Source organism: Elephas maximus, chromosome 18 (assembly GCF_024166365.1).
Source record: "Elephas maximus indicus isolate mEleMax1 chromosome 18, mEleMax1 primary haplotype, whole genome shotgun sequence".
Classification (NCBI taxonomy): Eukaryota; Metazoa; Chordata; class Mammalia; order Proboscidea; family Elephantidae; genus Elephas; species Elephas maximus.
Genome location: NC_064836.1, coordinates 10,553,906 through 10,576,004, shown reverse-complemented (window position 1 = coordinate 10,576,004; position 22,099 = coordinate 10,553,906). Strand labels below are relative to the sequence as shown.

Here is a 22,099-nt window from a genome sequence, read left to right as displayed (position 1 = left end):
GACAGTACACACTCAGATTTCTTTTCCTTTTCACACGCCAATGTAGGCAAATGGGGAATTACTAACATGCCTTCTGCAAGGCCACGTGTCATTGCAACACAAGCAGGAAAATGACCTATTCTGAAACGCTAATCTATTTTCCAGGCCCAGCTGGATCCCAAAACACACCCTTTATGAAGATCAGCTCCAGGGGACTTCAAACACATTGAAAACAGCATGTATTTTATTTTCAAGCACACAACCAACACCATATTTCGCCAATGCCAACAGCACCCTCTATCAATTCTTCTCATACAGAGCTGGGTACATTGGAAGCAAACTGTTTCTGGTGAGGTTTCTGACAACCAGGAATCAAGACACAGAAGCCCTAAAGGTAAGACAGCTTTGTAGCCAACATCCTCCAAACCAAGACATAGCACACGTTACTTTCAAAGTAAACATGTACCATAACCTTTTGTCCATAAAGTGTTTTACTGTGAAACGCTCCACGTTGACTCTGCGTAATTCTTCTCATATACAATACACTGCAAGTGGGATGAGGTACTAACTATAAAACATGCAGTTTTAAATGTACTTTGCGTTATTTGAAGTATTCGAGGATGAAAAGTAGAACTCCGCAACTTATCTTAAAAGAAAGAGCAAGTTCCAGGAGTTTTTATTGTTTGAATAACAGAACACACAAAACCCGGCAGAGAAGTCCCCAAGGAAACGATGGTCCTGCTGCATTGTTATTTGTCCTTTGGTCCTTCATCTTCTAAGCATTCATTATATTTTCTTTTTAGGATATTAGACATTTATTTTGATCACAAATTCAATCCAAGTGTCAATAAATAAATGTATTATCTTTTAATACCTCTCCCCTCCCCATGTTCTTTTAAATAGAAAAAAGTTCTAAATGTCTTCTTATAGCCTATTTGGCCACAGTTGTCCCACCTATGGTTTTAAAAACAGACTGTAACTTGGTCTTCCAAAATCCTTCTTGAACTACATAGCTCATTCCATTAAATCCTAGGGCACCGTCCTATTGATATTGTCGATAGTCTCCAAAAGGTGAGGGTGGCAACTGAGTTGAAGGCAACTGGGAGGGATCTTCAGCAAACTGAGGACCTGCAGTTAAGAAATAAAAGTATTTTTAAAATCATCTGAATATGACCACTACTGAGCATTTTGATCAAGGACCCAACAGATGGATCTTGATCAAAAGGAGGAAAAACATGGAATAGAACTTCAACTTTTATGGAAACCAGACTTACTAGATCCATTGAGACTGGGGGAATCCCCCAATCTAATGTCTGGAAATAATCTTTAAACCCTGAACTGAAACTATCCCCATGAAGCCATAATTAAACTAAACAACGGTTTAGCCCAATTAATAAAGAATATCTTCCTTAAGCATAAAACCAAAAAACCAAACCGAATGCCGTCGAGTCAATTCCGACTCATAGCAACCCTATAGGACAGAGTAGAACTGCCCCATAGAGTTTCCAAGGAGTGCCTGGTGGATTTGAACTGCCGACCCTTTGGTTAGCAGCCATACCATTTAACCACTATGCCACCAGGGTTCAGGCATAAAAAAAAACAAAAACAAAACCCAGTGCCATCGAGTCGATTCCGACTCATAGCGACCCTATAGGAGAGAGTAGAACTGCCCCATAGAGTTTCCAAGGAGCGCCTGGCAGATTCGAGCTGCTGACCCTTTGGTTGGCAGCCGTAGCACTTAACCACTACGCCACCAGGGTTTCCAGGTTAAAAAGAATTATCTGTAGGTGTGTAAACTAATAGCAGTTAATGTAAAGCAAGATGAGAACTTGAAGGAGAAGAGAGGCCAAATTAATGGTGACGAAACACTATGAGTAGAGATAGAATGATAACACAATGTGAAGTATATCACCAATGTTATTGAGTTGTTTATCCAAAAAACGAGAATGGATATATGTTTGGTTGTGACTACTGCCACCAAAAATAAATAAAATACATATTAAAAAAAATCTTCTGAATATGATATAATTAAAAAGAGCAAGCGTCTGTGGAGAGTCATCAACTAACTCAATACAAATAATATGCTGAATTAGAGCTATAATCTGAATTTCTTTCTAGATTTGCCTAATTCCCATGAGAGTACTGGAGAACCTCCAAACGTGGTGTGAGAGACGACAGGCCGGCTCCCCTGTGCTCCAGAGTGAACAGCTCTCCCTGCTACGCCAGGAAAGCCAGATGGATCAACTACGGCAAGACCAGAGTGGACAGCTCTCCCTGCTACGCCAGGAAAGCCAGATGGATCAACTACGGCAAGACCAGAGTGAACAGCTCTCCCTGCTACGCCAGGGAAGCCAGATGGATCAACTACGGCAAGACCAGAGTGAACAGCTCTCCCTGCTACGCCAGGGAAGCCAGATGGATCAACTACGGCAAGACCAGAGTGGACAGCTCGCCCACGCTACGCCAGGAAAGCCAGATGGATCAACTACGGCAAGACCAGAGTGGACAGCTCTCCCTGCTACGCCAGGGAAGCCAGATGGATCAACTACGGCAAGACCAGAGTGAACAGCTCTCCCTGCTACGCCAGGGAAGCCAGATGGATCAACTACGGCAAGACCAGAGTGGACAGCTCTCCCTGCTACGCCAGGGAAGACAGATGGATCAACTACGGCAAGACCAGAGTGGACAGCTCTCCCACGCTACGCCAGGAAAGCCAGATGGATCAACTACGGCAAGACCAGAGTGGACAGCTCTCCCTGCTACGCCAGGAAAGCCAGATGGATCAACTACGGCAAGACCAGAGTGAACAGCTCTCCCTGCTACGCCAGGAAAGCCAGATGGATCAACTACGGCAAGACCAGAGTGAACAGCTCTCCCACGCTACGCCAGGAAAGCCAGATGGATCAACTACGGCAAGACCAGAGTGAACAGCTCTCCCTGCTACGCCAGGAAAGCCAGATGGATCAACTACGGCAAGACCAGAGTGGACAGCTCTCCCACGCTACGCCAGGAAAGCCAGATGGATCAACTACGGCAAGACCAGAGTGGACAGCTCTCCCTGCTACGCCAGGAAAGCCAGATGGATCAACTACGGCAAGACCAGAGTGAACAGCTCTCCCTGCTACGCCAGGAAAGCCAGATGGATCAACTACGGCAAGACCAGAGTGGACAGCTCTCCCTGCTACGCCAGGGAAGCCAGATGGATCAACTACGGCAAGACCAGAGTGGACAGCTCTCCCTGCTACGCCAGGAAAGCCAGATGGATCAACTACGGCAAGACCAGAGTGAACAGCTCTCCCTGCTACGCCAGGAAAGGCAGATGGATCAACTACGGCAAGACCAGAGTGGACAGCTCTCCCTGCTACGCCAGGGAAGCCAGATGGATCAACTACGGCAAGACCAGAGTGAACAGCTCTCCCTGCTACGCCAGGGAAGCCAGATGGATCAACTACGGCAAGACCAGAGTGAACAGCTCTCCCTGCTACGCCAGGGAAGCCAGATGGATCAACTACGGCAAGACCAGAGTGAACAGCTCTCCCTGCTACGCCAGGAAAGCCAGATGGATCAACTACGGCAAGACCAGAGTGAACAGCTCTCCCTGCTACGCCAGGAAAGCCAGATGGATCAACTACGGCAAGACCAGAGTGAACAGCTCTCCCTGCTACGCCAGGAAAGCCAGATGGATCAACTACGGCAAGACCAGAGTGAACAGCTCTCCCTGCTACGCCAGGAAAGCCAGATGGATCAACTACGGCAAGACCAGAGTGGACAGCTCTCCCTGCTACGCCAGGAAAGCCAGATGGATCAACTACGGCAAGACCAGAGTGAACAGCTCTCCCACGCTACGCCAGGAAAGCCAGATGGATCAACTACGGCAAGACCAGAGTGAACAGCTCTCCCTGCTACGCCAGGAAAGCCAGATGGATCAACTACGGCAAGACCAGAGTGAACAGCTCTCCCACGCTACGCCAGGGAAGCCAGATGGATCAACTACGGCAAGACCAGAGTGGACAGCTCTCCCTGCTACGCCAGGAAAGCCAGATGGATCAACTACGGCAAGACCAGAGTGAACAGCTCTCCCTGCTACGCCAGGAAAGCCAGATGGATCAACTACGGCAAGACCAGAGTGAACAGCTCTCCCTGCTACGCCAGGAAAGCCAGATGGATCAACTACGGCAAGACCAGAGTGAACAGCTCTCCCTGCTACGCCAGGAAAGCCAGATGGATCAACTACGGCAAGACCAGAGTGAACAGCTCTCCCACGCTACGCCAGGGAAGCCAGATGGATCAACTACGGCAAGACCAGAGTGAACAGCTCTCCCTGCTACGCCAGGAAAGCCAGATGGATCAACTACGGCAAGACCAGAGTGAACAGCTCTCCCACGCTACGCCAGGGAAGCCAGATGGATCAACTACGGCAAGACCAGAGTGGACAGCTCTCCCTGCTACGCCAGGAAAGCCAGATGGATCAACTACGGCAAGACCAGAGTGAACAGCTCTCCCACGCTACGCCAGGGAAGCCAGATGGATCAACTACGGCAAGACCGGAGTGGACAGCTCTCCCTGCTACGCCAGGAAAGCCAGATGGATCAACTACGGCAAGACCAGAGTGAACAGCTCTCCCACGCTACGCCAGGGAAGCCAGACGGATCAACTACGGCAAGACCAGAGTGAACAGCTCTCCCTGCTACGCCAGGAAAGCCAGATGGATCAACTACGGCAAGACCAGAGTGGACAGCTCTCCCTGCTACGCCAGGGAAGCCAGATGGATCATCTACGGCAAGACCAGAGTGGACAGCTCTCCCTGCTACGCCAGGAAAGCCAGATGGATCAACTACGGCAAGACCAGAGTGGACAGCTCTCCCTGCTACGCCAGGAAAGCCAGATGGATCAACTACGGCAAGACCAGAGTGAACAGCTCTCCCTGCTACGCCAGGAAAGCCAGATGGATCAACTACGGCAAGACCAGAGTGGACAGCTCTCCCTGCTACGCCAGGAAAGCCAGATGGATCAACTACGGCAAGACCAGAGTGAACAGCTCTCCCTGCTACGCCAGGGAAGCCAGATGGATCAACTACGGCAAGACCAGAGTGGACAGCTCTCCCTGCTACGCCAGGAAAGCCAGATGGATCAACTACGGCAAGACCAGAGTGGACAGCTCTCCCTGCTACGCCAGGAAAGCCAGATGGATCAACTACGGCAAGACCAGAGTGAACAGCTCTCCCTGCTACGCCAGGAAAGCCAGATGGATCAACTACGGCAAGACCAGAGTGAACAGCTCTCCCTGCTACGCCAGGAAAGCCAGATGGATCAACTACGGCAAGACCAGAGTGAACAGCTCTCCCTGCTACGCCAGGAAAGCCAGATGGATCAACTACGGCAAGACCAGAGTGGACAGCTCTCCCTGCTACGCCAGGAAAGGCAGATGGATCAACTACGGCAAGACCAGAGTGAACAGCTCTCCCTGCTACGCCAGGAAAGCCAGATGGATCAACTACGGCAAGACCAGAGTGGACAGCTCTCCCTGCTACGCCAGGAAAGCCAGATGGATCAACTACGGCAAGACCAGAGTGAACAGCTCTCCCACGCTACGCCAGGAAAGCCAGATGGATCAACTACGGCAAGACCAGAGTGAACAGCTCTCCCTGCTACGCCAGGAAAGCCAGATGGATCAACTACGGCAAGACCAGAGTGAACAGCTCTCCCTGCTACGCCAGGAAAGCCAGATGGATCAACTACGGCAAGACCAGAGTGAACAGCTCTCCCTGCTACGCCAGGAAAGCCAGATGGATCAACTACGGCAAGACCAGAGTGAACAGCTCTCCCTGCTACGCCAGGAAAGCCAGATGGATCAACTACGGCAAGACCAGAGTGAACAGCTCTCCCTGCTACGCCAGGAAAGCCAGATGGATCAACTACGGCAAGAAGCAAGGTTCAAGTTTCTAAAGCAACTGCTGTACCACGCTGCCACCTATCCAGACGGGAGGAACCCTCTCCCAGCTCTTGACATATTTTTCAGTAGCTATTTAAAATTATCTTCACAAAGCATAGGTATCTTAGCCATCTTTTAAGAGAACTCGGTAATCCAATTTACATAACCAATTACACACAGAATGAGCTCTGAAACATGAAAAGATATCCCCCATCCCAACCCTCTGTAGAACAGTCTCACAATCTTTAGTTTTCAAAGGATGGGAAGACCTGTAAATGAAGAAAAAACTGTGGTTCTTTAAAAAACGCTTTTATGGGAATAATCATTCTTTTTTCCTTTAGGGAAACTGAAGCAGACTAAAAAATACCTAGAAGGAAGGAAGAGAGAAAAGGCGCAACGGTAAAATCCCCTGAAGCTTTCCAAGTGTTTTACTCCAACGTTACATTTTTATTTCACTATAAAATCAGTACCTGTTCATTAAAAAACACTCGAGAAGATACTGGGTGAAAAGATAAAGGTAACCACTGTTAAATACATTTCTATTTAATTGTTTTTCCACTGTATTAAGAACTTTTTCGTGTAAGTTAATTGGAAAAATATTAACTCTTCAAAGATTTTCTTCCTACACAGCTTTTCAGAACTACATCTCCTTTCTAAAACAAAATGTACTTCTCTTAGGCTACTTCTAAATGCTAAGTTCTGATCACTCAAAAGGAGAAAAAAAGCCTAAGGCAAGGTAACCAAGACCAATACAAATATTTTGTTATATCAATTTCTGAAGTTCTGAAAATACAGAACTCTTTAGATGTTTTATTTGAACTCTTTCACACTGAAACGGTAAAAACAAACTGAAAAGCAAAATTAGAAAGTGACCATCATAATAATGTTAACTCAGAAGTAACGACCGAAAAGCAAAAACATAAGGTGGAAGGGTCCATGAGGTCATCTAGATCATCTAGAGAGCAGTGTGTGTGAAAATCGTGCCAAAAAGATACTGAATCTCTCTCTAGGTGCCTCAGGGAAATCAAATCAAAATTGGGAGGTATGATCTATTCCTAACTTTATATTGAATCCTTTCCAAGGTCCAAAAATAATTTTTAACCAGGCCTTGAACCGGTTTAAAATGGTTCAGTAAATGCTGCTGTAAATAGGGGCCACTTACGTGTTGCACAGCAACCAATCTTGTTGCCTGCTGGATTTTGACCTGAGCAGGAAACAGCTGTGCTCTGCTCAAAGATGACGGCCAGCTGTGCTGCTTTGTATGTGTGTTACTCTCCACAGTCCTGCCAACAATCTAATCTCCCACATCATGCTCCGGAAACTTTCAGAAGGAAGCACTGTTGCAGGACTTTCGAAGAGCAACATTACTGGCAGGACTGCGGAGAGTGACACATTCGAAGTGGTGCAGTCATCTGCCATCTTTGAGCAGGGAACAGTGTTTTCTTCCTCCTTGAGTCAAAATCCTACGGGCAACAAATTTGGTTGCTATGCAACACATATACGGCCCTTGTTTATGATGGCAATTACTGAACCGTTTTTAGCCCGTTCAAAACCCTGTTTTCAACCTGTCTCACTATTCTGTGTACTTCCTCCCCCAAAACAGCAGGTCAAGTTTTTACCACTGTGATCCTCACAATATCCTTCTGCTTCCTTCTGATGTCATGGAATATTCTCACTTAGACAACTGATGTTTTGGGGGTATTGCTGCAGTTGAGAATATACACAGCAAAATACACACCCATTCAATAGTTTCTAAATGTAAAATTCAGTGACACTGATTGTATTCTTTGAATTGTACAACCATTCTCACCCTCCTTTCCTGAGTTGTTCCTCCCCCGTGAACATAAACTCACTGTCCTGTAAGGTTCCTGTCTAATCTTTTGAGTTGCTGTTGTCAATTAGATCCTGTACAGTTAGTTCTTAAGACAGCATACTCCTCAGGCAGACGTTTTTTACTAGCTAATCTAAACTACTGTTTGGGTTTAAGATTTCCAGGGATATTTTTGGTTTAAGGTTTAAAGATTATCTCAGGGCAATAGTTTCAGGGGTTCACCCACCGTCCGTTGCTCCAGAAAGTTTGGAGTCCATGAGATTTGAAATTCTGTTCTGCATTTTCCCCTTTTTGATCAGGATTCTTCTACAGAAGCTTTGGCCAAAAGGACAACTGAAGTTTTTAATAGTTATAAGAAACAGCACAAGATAACAACCAAACAGATATTCCATGACCATGTAATAATCATGTAGCTTACAATTTAACTTTTCCCCTATTAAAAGATAGGAACAATTAGCAACAAATTATATTACCAACTTCTCAAAGACACTTTCCCTGTGAATCCTAAAGTGGCCCTCCCAAACATTCTGCCACTTTCTACCACTCTTATTTTCTTCACAGTAATCAACACTATTGAAATAATCTCATCTATCCATAAACATAGTGATTGCACCCATATCTACCTTTTCAAATAAACCAGTCTATTATCATATTCCTCATGAACACTGCATATTAATACATAACTCAGAAACTATAACCTCTCACATTTTAGCAGACAAAATGTTTTCTCTAAGCATCCAAACTACTCCAAAATGTTTGAGCTGTGATATTAAGTAGAAAGAAGACTCACCATTGGGAAACTGCGCAGAGGCAAATCTTGTCAATAAGATACCAGCTCCTTCTATTAAAGCTAGGAGAATGCCGCCCATTGCAGCTGACCCAACCATGGCCACTGGTCCATCTGAAAGTATTAGTAACAGAGATTAGTTTAATAGAAATCTAGTGTAATGTAAGATATAATAAAGGAAAGAGCTCTCCATATGACTACATGATCCTTCCATTTTACAAGCCTTCTCTTTCTCCTTGGCCAAGACCAAGGGTCAGCAAATTACAGCCCGCAGGTCACATCAGCCTGCCACCTGGTTTTGTAAATAGTTTTATTGGAATTCAGTCACGCTCACTCATTTCTGTATTGTCTATGGCTGCTTTCAGGGTCCCTGGGTGGTGCAAACAGTTAAGCACTTGACTCTAGCCAAAAGGTTGATGGTTCAAACCCTCCCAGAGGCTCCTCAGAAGACAGGCCTAGTGATCTGCTTCTGAAGGATCACAGCCCTGAAAACCCTATGGAGCAGTTCTACTCTGCACACATGGGGTCATGATGAGTTGGAACTGACTCAGCGGCAACTAAGAACATGGTTATTTTCACTCTATGACAGCAGAGTTGAGTAGCTGTGACAAAGACCACATAGCTTACAGAGTCTGAAATATTTGCTATCTGGACCTTTTCAGAAAGTTTGCCAACATCTGGCCTAGGTCACAGAGTCCAAAAAAAAATTCTGGGTTGCTCTCTGTCCCAAAGATTCAAAAGATGATTCTAAGCTCTTTATTCTTAACAATCCTTTGTGGCAGGTATTATTATTAATCTCATAGTACTGATGAGGGAACTACAGCACGAAAAGTTTGACAAACTGCCCAGCCACACAGCTAGTAAATGGCAGGACTGGGACTCAAACCGCTTTAACCAGTGCAATGTAAAAAGGTAAGAACTCCAACCTCTCTCATTCTCAAACGTGGAGTTCCCTTATGTATGTTTTCCCCTTTAATCACCATACACACCCATGCTATTGCTTACTTCTTGCTGCCAGTATGGCTCCTGTTAGGGCACCACTTGTGATTGAGTTCCAGGGATCTTCTTTCCCTCTGACTTGAACCATACTGCAGTCAATCATGGAAAACAGACCTCCCCAAACTGCAAAGCTGCCTATTAAAAAAAAAAAAAAAGTACAATGCAAATTTAAATGTCATTTTTCATCTTATATTTAAACTGTTATAGTCAAAAATAACTTTAAATACCTACATTCATTCTACTCTAAAAACTCTCATACTCCAAACAAATACATGCAAATGCACGTCTGAATAAGCACTGAGCAGAAATCAGAATCCTTATCTTTTTAATAAAGCCCTAGATTATATTATAACGCCTGGAAAACTAGCAATGGTCCAAAGCCTAAAAGAAAGTTAGGATGTAGATGTGTAAAAATATTCAAGTCCCCTTTCAGAACAATGTATCCTTGTTTAAAAAGCAACAAATAAATAAATCTACCCTGTTTCCACATCTTCTTTTTCTTTTATAGCTCTACCTTACCTCTATTTTTTCCTTTCTTCATTAAGTGTCACTGAACATCTACTCTATGAAAACCACCAATTGGAATACAAAAGAAACCCAGCTATGCTGGAACGTATTATAGGCATAAACCAATACGTGCTGAAGTGCCAAATGACGAATACAAATAGTAAGAGCTATGGAACATAAAGGGGATAGAAATTACCTTTCCTTCCTCCTTTTTATCCTTTATATTTCTCAAGCATAAAACTTAAAACAACCCTAAATCAGCAGATTCCTTTGCACTTAAACCATTTCATTCTTGCACCTCAGTCATTCCATGCCTTGGGGGAGATATGCGGTCTAGGTATATTAGAACTACCTCTCTAAATTTTTCAAAGTCTCCCACTTCCTCCTGAGAGTCTGAAATCCCTGCTGCAGAAAGCTACAGTTACTGATGAGAGTGGAGAGTTTGAGTCCAAGCAGGGTGAGGAGGGTGTCCATGCCCCCGGGCAGCCTAGCTCAAAGTGTCAAAGCCCAAGCAGAATGAGGAGGGGACCACAAGGAAAGATGGCTTGGTATGTAGTGTTCCATGTGTATCCACGTGGAAGGGCCACCTGGAAGGGCCAGAGCCCAAGCAGAGGATATAGAGAAGCATAAGAATAAAAAAAGGGAGAAAATAAGAATGAACCCTGCAAGGCTGGATTGGAGTTAGAAGTATTAGCATGAACTCAGGGTTTTCAGTATGTATACACACACAGTAATAAACACAAATTTATGTGTGCATATACACGTGGTATATGTGTATTTATAAATCTACACACATTTATGGAGCAAAGATTGAAGTTGTCAAGAATTTCATTTTACTTGGATCCACAATCAACACCCATGGAAGCAGCAGTCAAGAAATCAAAAGATGCATTGCACTAGGCAAATCTGCTGCAAAAGACCTCTTTAAAGTGTTCAGGAGCAAAGATGTCACCTCGAAGACTAAGGTGCATCTGACTCAAGCCATGTTGTTTCCACCTGACCCAAACCATGGTGTTTTAGATTGCCTCATATGCATGTGAAAGCTGGACAATGAACAAGGAAGACTGAAGAACTGATGCCTTTGAATTGTATTAGTGAAGAATATTTGAATATGCCATGGACTGCCAAAAGAATGAACAAATCTGTCTTGCAAGAAGTACAACCAGAATGCTCCTTAGGAGCAAGGATGGTGAGACTACATTTCACATACTTTGGACGTGTTGTCGAGAGGGATCAGTCCCTGGAGAAGGACATCGTGCTTGGTAAAAAAGAAAAAAAAAAGAGCATCAGGGGAAAAGAGGAAAGCCCTCAACAAGATGGACTGACACAGTGGCTGCAACAATGGGCTCAAGCATAGGAAACAGAGAAAGTAAAAAAGCTGATGCCAGGGACTCAACATGGATGATTCCAGTTCACTCACACCACTGCTTCCTCTTCCCTCTAGTTCAGTGATTTTTATAGTTCAGTGATTTTTTTAAATAAACTTTTTATTTTAGAATAGTTTTAGACTTACAGAAAGGTTGTGAAGACAGTACAGAGTTCCCACATATCCCACCACCAGTTTCCCCCATCACTAACATCTAACGTTACCATGGTACACGTGTCACAATGAATGAATCAATACAGACACCTTATTATTAACTGAAGTCCACACTTAATTCAGATGTCCTCAGATTTTACCTAATATCCATTTCTGTTCCACGATATCATCCAGAATACCCCACTGCATTTAGTTATCATGCCTCCTTAGGCTTCTCTTGGCTGTGACAGTTACCTGATTGTTTTTTACTCATTGAAAATGCATAAGGAGATATAACCAGCCTCTCAAAAAACACGTAAAAACCTTAAGACTTCAGGAGATACTGGAGGTTTAGGGTTTGGCATGTACTATAGTACTTTTTTTTTTTTTTTTTTTTTTTTATAGTACTAAGTATCATTTTGAATAATATGGAGATCATGAAAACAAAGGAAACTCTGTCACTATTTACTTTTCATGGTGCATAGTTATTAGAGGGAAAAAAAGGAAATGAATATACTCATCACTTCAAGCCTCAAGCCTCAATGTCCTTGTCTGGAAGATGGAGATAATAATAGCACTCACCTCGTAGGTTTCTGTGAGGACTAAATGAAATAATGCTGTAGAACACTTAGCATAGCGCCTGGCACATAATGAGCACTCAATAATGGTAGCTGTGAGCTATTATCTTCCAAAGAAAAATATGCTACAAACAAAAAGAAAGGTATCTCTTTTGACCCACAGAATTTCCAAGAAATGACTGAAAGAATAGTCTTTTTCCTATCTCACATATTGTCTCTCCAACCTTTGTAACTGACTATAACCTCCAAGCTTTTTTATCATCTCCCTTCTCCAGGCTCTGAATGACCAAGTTTAAAAGGTGTAATGAATAGAATATTTTCAAATTTTTAATTGACCTCTACAAATATCTAAAAGCTAACCTTGGAGAAAAACCCAACCAGTTTCCCTTCTATGAAACCCCAATCCCTCAGATCACATTCTCTTTAGCTTTATGTGACCTCTGAAGCTATTGTTCCTGACCCTCACAAACCTAACCTTTAAAGACACTGTCTTTCTTCTGGGTAAGGAGAAAAAATATATATTTTGAAGGACAGAGATAACATTTTCAAATGGGTGCAACTGAAGTTAACTTTCTAAATAAACCATAAATGAAGATGAACCGATAGGGATATTAGCTTGTGACACATTGTTTGAGAAAACAAAAATCACTAATTGATATAATCTAAAGAAGAAAAAAAGAGCTCCATCTTCAAACAAATAGGAAAAAGGGTCTAGAGGACAAATGGAAAAAGTCTGCTCACCTCCCAACTGTGGAGCCCTGGTTTTAATAGCTGTCAAACTTCCTCGTAGTCTGTGGTTGACGCCCTATAAGGAAAGGGAAGTAACCAAAAATACAACGTATTAGAAATACAATACATTTCCAACCCACTGGTGGGACCATGAATGATGTTATCAAACTGAGGTTTCAAGTGATGATAAAATAAAGCCGTTCACCCACTTACCACTGGGGAATTGCGAAAACCTTTGATTGCTTGAAAGATGCCACCACCTATTGTGCCCATCGTAAAGGCCCCGCCACAGTCATCCACAATGCGCCAGGGACTAAGAATAGAGGGACGAAAACAAAGATGGATTATAATCCATAAAACCTTCTTTGCTAAGGCAGTAAGGTGTGCAACAGATTCCAATTCAGGGCCCACTGTGACCAATAAGCATTTGGCCTATAAATTATAAACAGAAAAAGGATTCTGAGCATATTCATATTTAGTCCCAAATCATCTAAGTTAGAAGGAAAGGAATTGGCGTTAACTGCCTACTCTTAACAGTACTTTATTCATTCATTTAGCAATTATTGTATCTATTATATGCCAGGCACTGTGTCAAAAGCAAATGAACAAGTACACAGGAAGTAACACTATAATCAACAATGACGATTCAGTCTCTTGGTGATCAAGGTAAGCTCTCCAAAATGAGTAAAATTTAAAACTGAGACCCAAAGAAGGAAGATTCAATAACTACCAAAGAAAACAGATTTTCGAAACTTTTAAAAGTCTGAAATTCTTTCTGGGTTACTTAGGACAAGTAAGTGCTTAGCACTGGAGTTTGTTTCAGATCCATTTACGACACTGGGATACTCTAATACCCAGTAATTAGAGTTAAATCTATAAACCGAGGTTCCCAATGTAGCACCCCACCTATATGACAAAGTGAAATTTGAGCAGCCCGATCAGAATAGAACTATTCTTCTACGAACTTGGCTCAGAGAACCATGTGTGAGTAGTTAAACTCACTTTCAAACCACTAGAAGTAAAAGAATTTTTTTTACATAGTCCAAAGGACAAATGCTATAGTGAACCTGTGGGCAATCTACCTCCTCACATAAACTTGCGAATTCAGTATATTCTGTTGCTGCTGGTGAATTTAAATAATGAGTAATTTCTGATTTTGCCAGGTAATATAATACAAGGCCCTGAAGTCAAAACACTGTATCCTTTTCAAGAATGATAGAAACCAGGACCTTGTAGAGAATGACTATCTCATGCAGTTGTTAGCTGCTGTGAAGCCAGCCCCCAACTAATGGCAATTCCATGTAAGACGGAATGAAACGCTGCCAGGTCCTGTGCCATCCCCATGATTGGTTGAGGATTAGGCCACTGTAATCCACAGGGTTTTCACTAGCTGATTTTTGCAAGTAGATCATCAGGCCTTTCTTCCTAGTCCCTATTAGCCGGGAAGCTCCGTGGAAACCTGTTCAGCATCATAGCAACACACAAGGCTCCATTTACAGATGGGGGGTGTCTATGCGTGAGGTACATCGGCCAGATGAAAACACAGGCATAAATCTTCTTCGGTGTCCCACATACCCACTGCCATCAAGTTGATTCTGACTCATAGTGACCCTATAGGACACAGCAGAACTGCCCCATAGAGTTTCCCCACAGAGCGGTTGGTGGATTCAAACAGCCCACCTTTTGGTTATCTGCTAAGCTCTTAACCACTGAGCCACCAGGGCTCCAGGGTGTCCACATGGAAGGTGAGAATTCGACCACTGAACCAGCACATACATCAGGCAGTAGATAATTCAACCTGCAGGATTCACTGTGGCTCTGCTATCCAAAGTGTGGGCCAAAGACCAGCAAAATCGGCAACACCTGTGGGCTTGTTTGAACTGCTGACTCTTAGGTCCCGCTCCAAACCTATCAAATCAAAATTTTACATTTTAGCTAGATCCACAGGTGACCTGATTACAGATTAAAAGTTTGAGAAGCACTGCCTTGAAGGACTACAAAGAATTGGGAAAACTTCTTGAAAATGGTAGGAACATTAGTGGGAAATAAAGAGGGAAGGTAGAGGAGAATGAACTAGTAGCGATCCCTCTGTGAGTGGTGGGTCAGTAACCAGGAATGAGGCAGGAATAATATGTGCAGCTACAGTGGCCCAGGAAAGAGCAGACAAGCAGTCTTTATGTTATGTGGACACTCAAAAATAAATAAATAAATAGATAAATAAAACAGATGTTTTTACAAATCCTCAGTCAATGTTGCTGGGTATTCATTTGATGCTGGGCAGTGGGAAGAGCCTATACATCGCGTTTCAAAATTTCTTCCCAGATGAATGAATTCTGTTCCATGGGAGGCAGCTATTAGGTTAGTTCCAATCCTGAGTTTAAATCCTGATTTACTACTTATTAGCTCCATGATCTGCAGCAAGTGACAAAATCCCAGCGTTTCCTCATCCACCAAGTGAACATAATACCTCATAGGGTTGGGGTGGGGATTAAAGGCCAAACCAAAAACATTTAAGGACAGTGACTGGCAGGTAGTGCTCAACAGATGTTAGCTATGGACGGTACAAACCAGTCAACGCTTGACTACTAGCTGGAAGGTTGGTGGTTCAAACCCACCCAGAGGCATCTGGGAAGACAGGCCTGGAGATCTGCATCTGAAAGGGCACCGCTTTGAAAACCCTATGGAGCCGTTCTACTCTGCACACATGGGGTCGCCATGAGTTGGAATAAACTCAACGGCAACTGTCAACAACAACATAATTATTAAAAGAACAGAAAAATTACATGGGTTATATTTTATAATCAAAAGGTTAACAATAAAAATTTTAAATGATGGAACCTAAAAATACAAACAAAACATCTAGTATGCTAGCTTTTTGCTCTATAGATACTTATGTACTTGTGAGTAATAGAAAAACCAAATCTTCAATGATTAAAAAACAAATCAAAGCTCTGTTATCCAACGGCCTTCACATCACACGGACTGTTCCCTTTGGTTGCCATGACTTCTGCAACAAAACATTCTCTCCGCTGAAAAAGGACAGGATACAGGGATGGAGGAGGGAGTTGGATGATTTCAGACCTGCTAAAAATACCCAAGGAGTCCCTGAATGGTGCAGTTAAGCGTTTGGCTACTAGCTGAAAAGCTGACAGTTCGAACCCACCCAGAGGCGCCTCGGAAGAACAGTCTGATCATCTGCTTCTAAAAGGTCACAGCCTTGAAAACCCAGAGGAGCAGTTCTACTCTGCACATATGGGCCTGCCATGAGTGGACTCAACTCAACAGCAACTAATAACAGCCAATACCCAACCGCTTGAGTTTTTCTTACCACAAACTTTTTTTCACATTAAAAGAAAGTTTATTACTTCAATTTATATACCTCCTCCCCGGCAATTTACCAGAGGCAAGAATCAGCATCTTTTTTTGCCCTAAGATTGATCAATTAGGCTTAACTTTTACAGACTATAACGAGCTCTGATGGCGCAGTGGTTAAAGTGCTCAGATGCAAAGTGAAAGGTCAGCAATTCGTACCCACCAGCCGCTCCACAGGAGAAAGATCGGTGAAGATTTACAGCCTTGAGTACTGTATGGGGCAGTTCTACTCTGTCTACAGTCTCCATGCGTTGGAATCAACTCAACAGCAATGGCGTTTTGTTTGTTTACAGAATATTACGTGGAAATCACTGACAGATGTTTAGGGTAGGGGTCTAATAAGCTCAAGATCTGTCGTCTTGCCTAATTGATCTCACTAATTAGCTGGAGCTAAAATAAATGGGCATTAAAATAACTGATGAAGAACGGCAGGATTCAGATCAGAGAGCAGCCACAGTATCCAAGATACCAAAAACCAAACCCACTGCCGTTGAGTCGGTTCCTACTCATAGTGACCCTATAGGACAGAGAACTGCCCCATAGAGTTTCCAAGGAGCACCTGGTGGATTCGAACTGCTGACCTTCTGGTTAGCAGCTGTATCACTTAACCACTTCACCACCAGGGTTTCCGTATTCAAGACAGGATGTCCAAAACAAAGGCAGGATGGAAAAAGTTTCCGAACATAGTCTAGCTAAATCAAATAAATGTTCCTATGGGAAATAATGGGCTATATGAAAAAAAGGCTGAAGCCATACTCTTAAGGTAAATGTCAGGCAAATGCAGGCAACAGAGAGCCAGTAACTAACAGTAATAAGATTTAAAAGTTACCATTTATTAAGGGTCAACTATGTTTTAGGTGTCCCATAACTCAAATAAAACCTATGAATTCCAAGAAAGCTAGGCTAATTCATATACAGTCCAAAATCTTTTAACTTTGCAAAAACGAGTACTATCCTCTTCATTTTACGAGTGAGGAAACCAAGGCTCAGAAAGATTAAGTAACTAGTCCAAAATCATACGGGCAGTAACTAGTAGAATCAATTTAAATGCAACATCTAGTACTCCAAAGGCCCATATTCTCTCCACTATTATCACATGGTCTAAGGGTTTTTGAGAACACATGATAAAAAGGAGTATTTCGGATATTCACTGCAGCAGCATTCACGACAGCCGAAAGGCGGAAACAACCTAAACGCCCCTCGACCTGTGAATGGACAAACAAAACGGGGCATATTCACACCACAGACTGTCACTCAGCAATAAAGACAAACGAAGCCCTGATACATGCTACAAGATGGCTGAATCCTGAAAGCATTATGCTAAGTGAAATCAGGGCTTCATTCTGGTTTGAAGCCCTGCTGAGAATTTGCATTTCCACCCGAGATAAACTGAATCAGAATCTACATTTTAACAAGATCTCCAGCTGATTCTTACGTATGATAAATTCTGAGAAACACTGCTCTACTAGTGGTTCTCACAACTGGTCCCTAACCAGCAGTATTGGCATCGCCTGGAAACTTGTTAGAAATGCAAATTCTTAGCAGTGGTTCAAAACCGAGTGAAAAAAGTCAGTCACGAAAAGATAAGTATTGTACGAAAATATGCTTGTAGTTTTGAGCTGGGATGACTTGAGGAAATGCTGTTACTATATAAAAACAGGCCGTCAGAAGATAAAGCAGCTTTGACAGCAAAGCTGCCCAGAAAACTGTACTGCTTCAGGACATCCATACTAAGAGAAAGCAAAAAGTAGGTACTAGTGAATTAGTAAATCCAAACCCATTATTCTTATAACTTTTAATCCAACAAAGGTAAATATTTTACCCTCTTGCCAACCTGTGTCATCATACACCATCCAAGAGCAGTGTCAACTTCTACAATGTGCTGAAAGCTGCAATCTGAGTACAATCCAGTGTAAGGGGGACAATGCCTCAGTGAAGGTTGTTTAAAAGAGCTGGGAGGGGCTGAAACATATATCCTGCATACCTGTTAAGGGGCAGGGGACACAAAGCAAGCAACAGGGCTACATGCTGACAAGGTTAATAATTTAAAATCCTGGACACTTTCACAACTTGAGGACACCTCAGTTCTTGCTCTTACACAACAGTGGATAAGACCAAATAACAAGAGCTGGTTTTTCACTTATGGTCCCAGAAGCCTAAAACTCAGGCAACCTGGATTTCTGACAGCAATTACATTGTTTCATAATTAACTAAGTGTCTGGTTGAGGAGCCCTGATGATGCTGTGATTAAGCACTGGGCTGCTGATGGAAAGGTAGGCCGTTGGAACCCACCAGCTGGTCTGCGAGATAAAGATGTGGCAGTCTGCCTCCATAAAGATTTACACCCTTGGAAACCCTATGGGGCAGTTCTACTCTGTCCTATAGGGTCGCTATGAGTCGGAATCGACTTCGGCAACGGTTTTGTTAGTGTCTGGTTTATTCATATTTTTATTCCTTGAGCCTAACAATGCCTGGGCACAGAGCCCTCAATCAAAAAACGTTGAATAAATGAATGAATGAATTTTTGCTCATGGCTTTTCAGGAAACACAAACTACTATCCCTTTTTCCAGGTCATTTTTGCACCCCCCCCCCCCCGAAGGGAGAATTCCAAGCCAGAAAAGGAGGCTCCAGCCTACAAGGGGTTTATCCAGACTCTCTGGGTAAAGCTTATGTTCTATTCATTTGAAAACCTTCATCCTGCGGAGACATATCACGATATGAGTAAGTCTCAAGCCAGCGGCACCGCTTCAGAGGCCTATCTCCCCTTTCTCAATGCAGAAACTGAGCGAAGCGAGACGCAGAGCCGTGTCCAAGGTCATCCGAGCGAGCCGAGCACTACTGACCCCGCACAAGGCCGACTGTGCCCGGGCTGCCAGGAGGCTCCGCGGCTCCATGCGTCCGAGCCTGGGTCTCCTGACCACTCGCCGCAAGGTGGCCGGGGCGCTGGGCTGGGCCGACAAGGCGCTCACGCGGCCCGGGAAGTACAGGGCTGAGGATCCCACTGGCCGCTCAAGCCCGCGCTGCCCACGGCTACCAAGCCTATATCGACGAGCCTGCGGCCGAGTTCGGCTTGTACCTCAGGGCGTAGAAAAGGGAAAAAGGCGGATGTGGGCAGAAGGGCAGGAGAAAGGCAAGGACAGCGGATAAGGCTCACCAAGGCTCTCGCGCATACTCCTCCATCTTGACTCCAGCAGCGCGAGCGAAGCGGGGCAAGCTGGGCGGAGCCGGGCAGGCTGGGCGGAGCCTGACCCCAGCGCCGGAAGTGATCCCGAAAGGCGGAGGGTAAAGTCCATGCGGATTGGTTTACCGTTTCCTCCCTCAGCCAATGGGAGCCGTGACTGCTGGGGACGCTGTGGGGGCGCGGCATTGGCTCCGGCACCTCGAGGCTCTCGGAGGCGCCGGAGGTAGGCAGTGTGTGCGCGGGGTTTCCTCAGTGGGGTGGTGTTCAGATTACCCGGTCACTGAGATAGCGGTACGGATTTTGGTGGCGCAGTGGGTTAACAGCTGGGCTGCTAATCGAAAGGTCGGCGGTTCGAACCGACCGGCCCCTCCGGGGGAAAAAAAGGATTTACAGCCTTGGGAACTCTGTGGGGCAGTCCTACCCTGCCCTGTAATAGGGTTAGGGTAACTGTGTGTCGGAATCAACTCAAGGGCGGTGGGTTTGCTTTTTCGTTTTTTTGAACTGTCAGTGGCCTGAGATAAAACAAACAAAAAAACCAAATCCCTTGCCATCGAGCCCATTCTGACTCATAGCGACCATATAGGACAGAATAGAAGTGCTCCATAGGATTGTCAAGGCTGTAGTTTTTACGCAGACTGCCACATCTTTCTCTTGGAGCGGCTGGTGGATTCCAGTCAGTAGCTAAGTGCTTAAGCACTGTGCGACCATGTCTCCTGGCCTGAGATTAATCTGTTGTTATTCCCCTCTAGAGTTCACCAAACTTCTTTCTCTCGCCCTTTTAGTACTTTGGCTGTCAACTGTGGATTCATGCTAGTTAATTCGGCTCCTTTGAGCTTACAGTCGACCACATTCATGTAGATGGCAGTTAAAGGCGGTCTTCATTTGGCACTTTGGTGATTGACTTTAAAATATGTATATATTTATTTTATGGAAAAGTCAGCGGGATAAATATATACAATACTGCAGGGAAGAGTGAGGTCCCCTCCAAAAGCTTGGAAATAAGACAAGCAGATGTATTAAACCCTTTAGAACTAAAGACTGTCAGTAAATGGGTCTTGTATGTAAGAAGAACGGTTCAAACTAATCTGATTTGGGGTAAGTTCAAGAAGGTCTGTTTGGAACTTGTGACTGTAATTAAGAAAGCTTCAGTCTAATAAATTGTACAGAATGAAGAGAGGATATGGGAGATAGCCACATGGAGCCTAGAATGAGAGAAACTCAGAGAGCAAGAATTTGATGTTTAGTTACCACTCCAGACCTGTTGGGCACAAATATTTCAGTAAGTAGAGATTTGGACTCTTGTGGGGCCAAGTATATTTTTTCTGGTCTCACCAGGGCTTGAAAGAAATATCCCTTATCTCTAGCTACCTCCCTTCTATCCTTCTCAATGGTCCTTTATTCAATCTTATGATTTTTATTTTATTCCTGAAGAGAAATAGATTTTTCATTAGAACAGAATATCTTTAACCTGTCCCCATTACTATCTTTGTTATATACTGGCTTATGCATCTGCCTCTTGAGAGTTTGGTTCTTTTAAATCAAATCAGTCCACCAGGAGTAGTGGTAATACTGTTTCTGAGTTTGCTAATCTGAGGACAGTCGCTAGGCTATGGTTACCCAGTTCACTTCATTCCAAAAGTCCCTTTCCTAAGGGTTGTACTGTTCTGGGAGGCCCTGCTCAAGTGGCCAGCCATCAACCTTAGACTTCTTACCCTCTGTTCTGTTTTAACTGCAGCAGGCTGTAACAGGACATTTTTGGTTCGGCGAGGCCTAGGATTTAACCTTCATTGGCTAGAGGTGTAAGTTGTCGCCTCTCTGTCAAAAAAACCCATTTGCATTTGGTTCCAGGGTGCTGAGTGAAGAAATCTGGAAGAAAAGAGCTTGGAACTCTAATCTCCCACTAAAGCCAGCCAGTGGCTGTAGAGTTGATTCTGACTCATGTCAACCCCAAGTGTGCCAGAGTAGAACTGTGCTCCATAGGGTTTTCAGTGGCTGACTTTTCAGAAGTAGATCAGACCTTTCTTCCAAGAAGCCTCTGGGTGGACTTGAACCTCAAAGCTTTCAATTAGTAGCTGAACGTACCACCCAGGGACTCCAGTCTTCCCCTAGTGAGTCTTAAAGAGCTCTGAAGAACTCGGGTGGCTTTGACTGAAGAAATAGTCCATAGGAAGGTAGAAGAAAGCAGTGAATGTCCTTGAGAGAAAACTCACCATGAAGATGAGGGAGTTTGAACTGGTGATTCAATACACCAGGGTGTATTTTGTTGAAAGTCCGTATTGTGGGCCCAAGGTGGCATTGATGCTAGAACCCCTTGTGATCCAGGTACTCTGGATATTGCTTGGTGATATAGCTCCATGTGTGAACTTAAAGAGCTATAACTTCCAGGACCTATTTTGCCATGAGGTTTCCCCAACTGAACCAGGTGAAAAGGAAGATCCCCCCCTTGTACCTCAGGGTAGATGAGCTCTGTGAGGTAGCTGAGTCTGGCAGTAACTCTGGAGACTTTTTCTCACCCTAATTACCCACCCTGCTACCACCCCTATCCCACAATTAGATTTTATTCATCTTTTACCCTTGAACAGATAGTTCCCCCTCTCTCCCTTAGAAGGGGAACTGGTAGAGGCTGGGATTGGGAAGAGATGGCTATTTGATAGATACTAAGGGTTTTTTTTTTTTTTTTTTTA

General features: G+C 44.0%; 1 protein-coding gene across 1 annotated transcript; it reads right to left on the bottom strand.

The window, feature by feature from the left end:
- Positions 1 to 203: 203 nt before the first annotated feature.
- On the bottom strand, positions 204 to 19,457 carry TIMM17A (translocase of inner mitochondrial membrane 17A). Its single transcript, XM_049858099.1, has 6 exons — positions 19,389 to 19,457; positions 13,075 to 13,174; positions 12,874 to 12,937; positions 9,535 to 9,663; positions 8,533 to 8,643; positions 204 to 1,107 (listed from the first exon to the last, which is right to left on the bottom strand). Exons 1-6 carry the CDS (start codon positions 19,412 to 19,414, stop codon positions 1,022 to 1,024), a joined length of 516 nt encoding a protein of 171 aa, XP_049714056.1. The 5' UTR covers positions 19,415 to 19,457; the 3' UTR covers positions 204 to 1,021.
- Between the last annotated feature and the right edge of the window lie 2,642 nt (positions 19,458 to 22,099).

What these genes read in the sequence shown, in the direction of transcription:
- TIMM17A (XM_049858099.1), bottom strand. Translation starts at nt 19,414, where the DNA reads ATGGAGGAGTATGCGCGAGAGCCTTG. An exon ending in AGCCATACTGGCAGCAAGAA is followed by an intron (nt 8,644 to 9,534) that starts GTAAGCAATAGC and finishes TAATACTTTCAG; the next exon opens with ATGGACCAGTGGCCATGGTT. An exon ending in CTCTGCGCAGTTTCCCAATG is followed by an intron (nt 1,108 to 8,532) that starts GTGAGTCTTCTT and finishes TCTTAACTGCAG; the next exon opens with GTCCTCAGTTTGCTGAAGAT.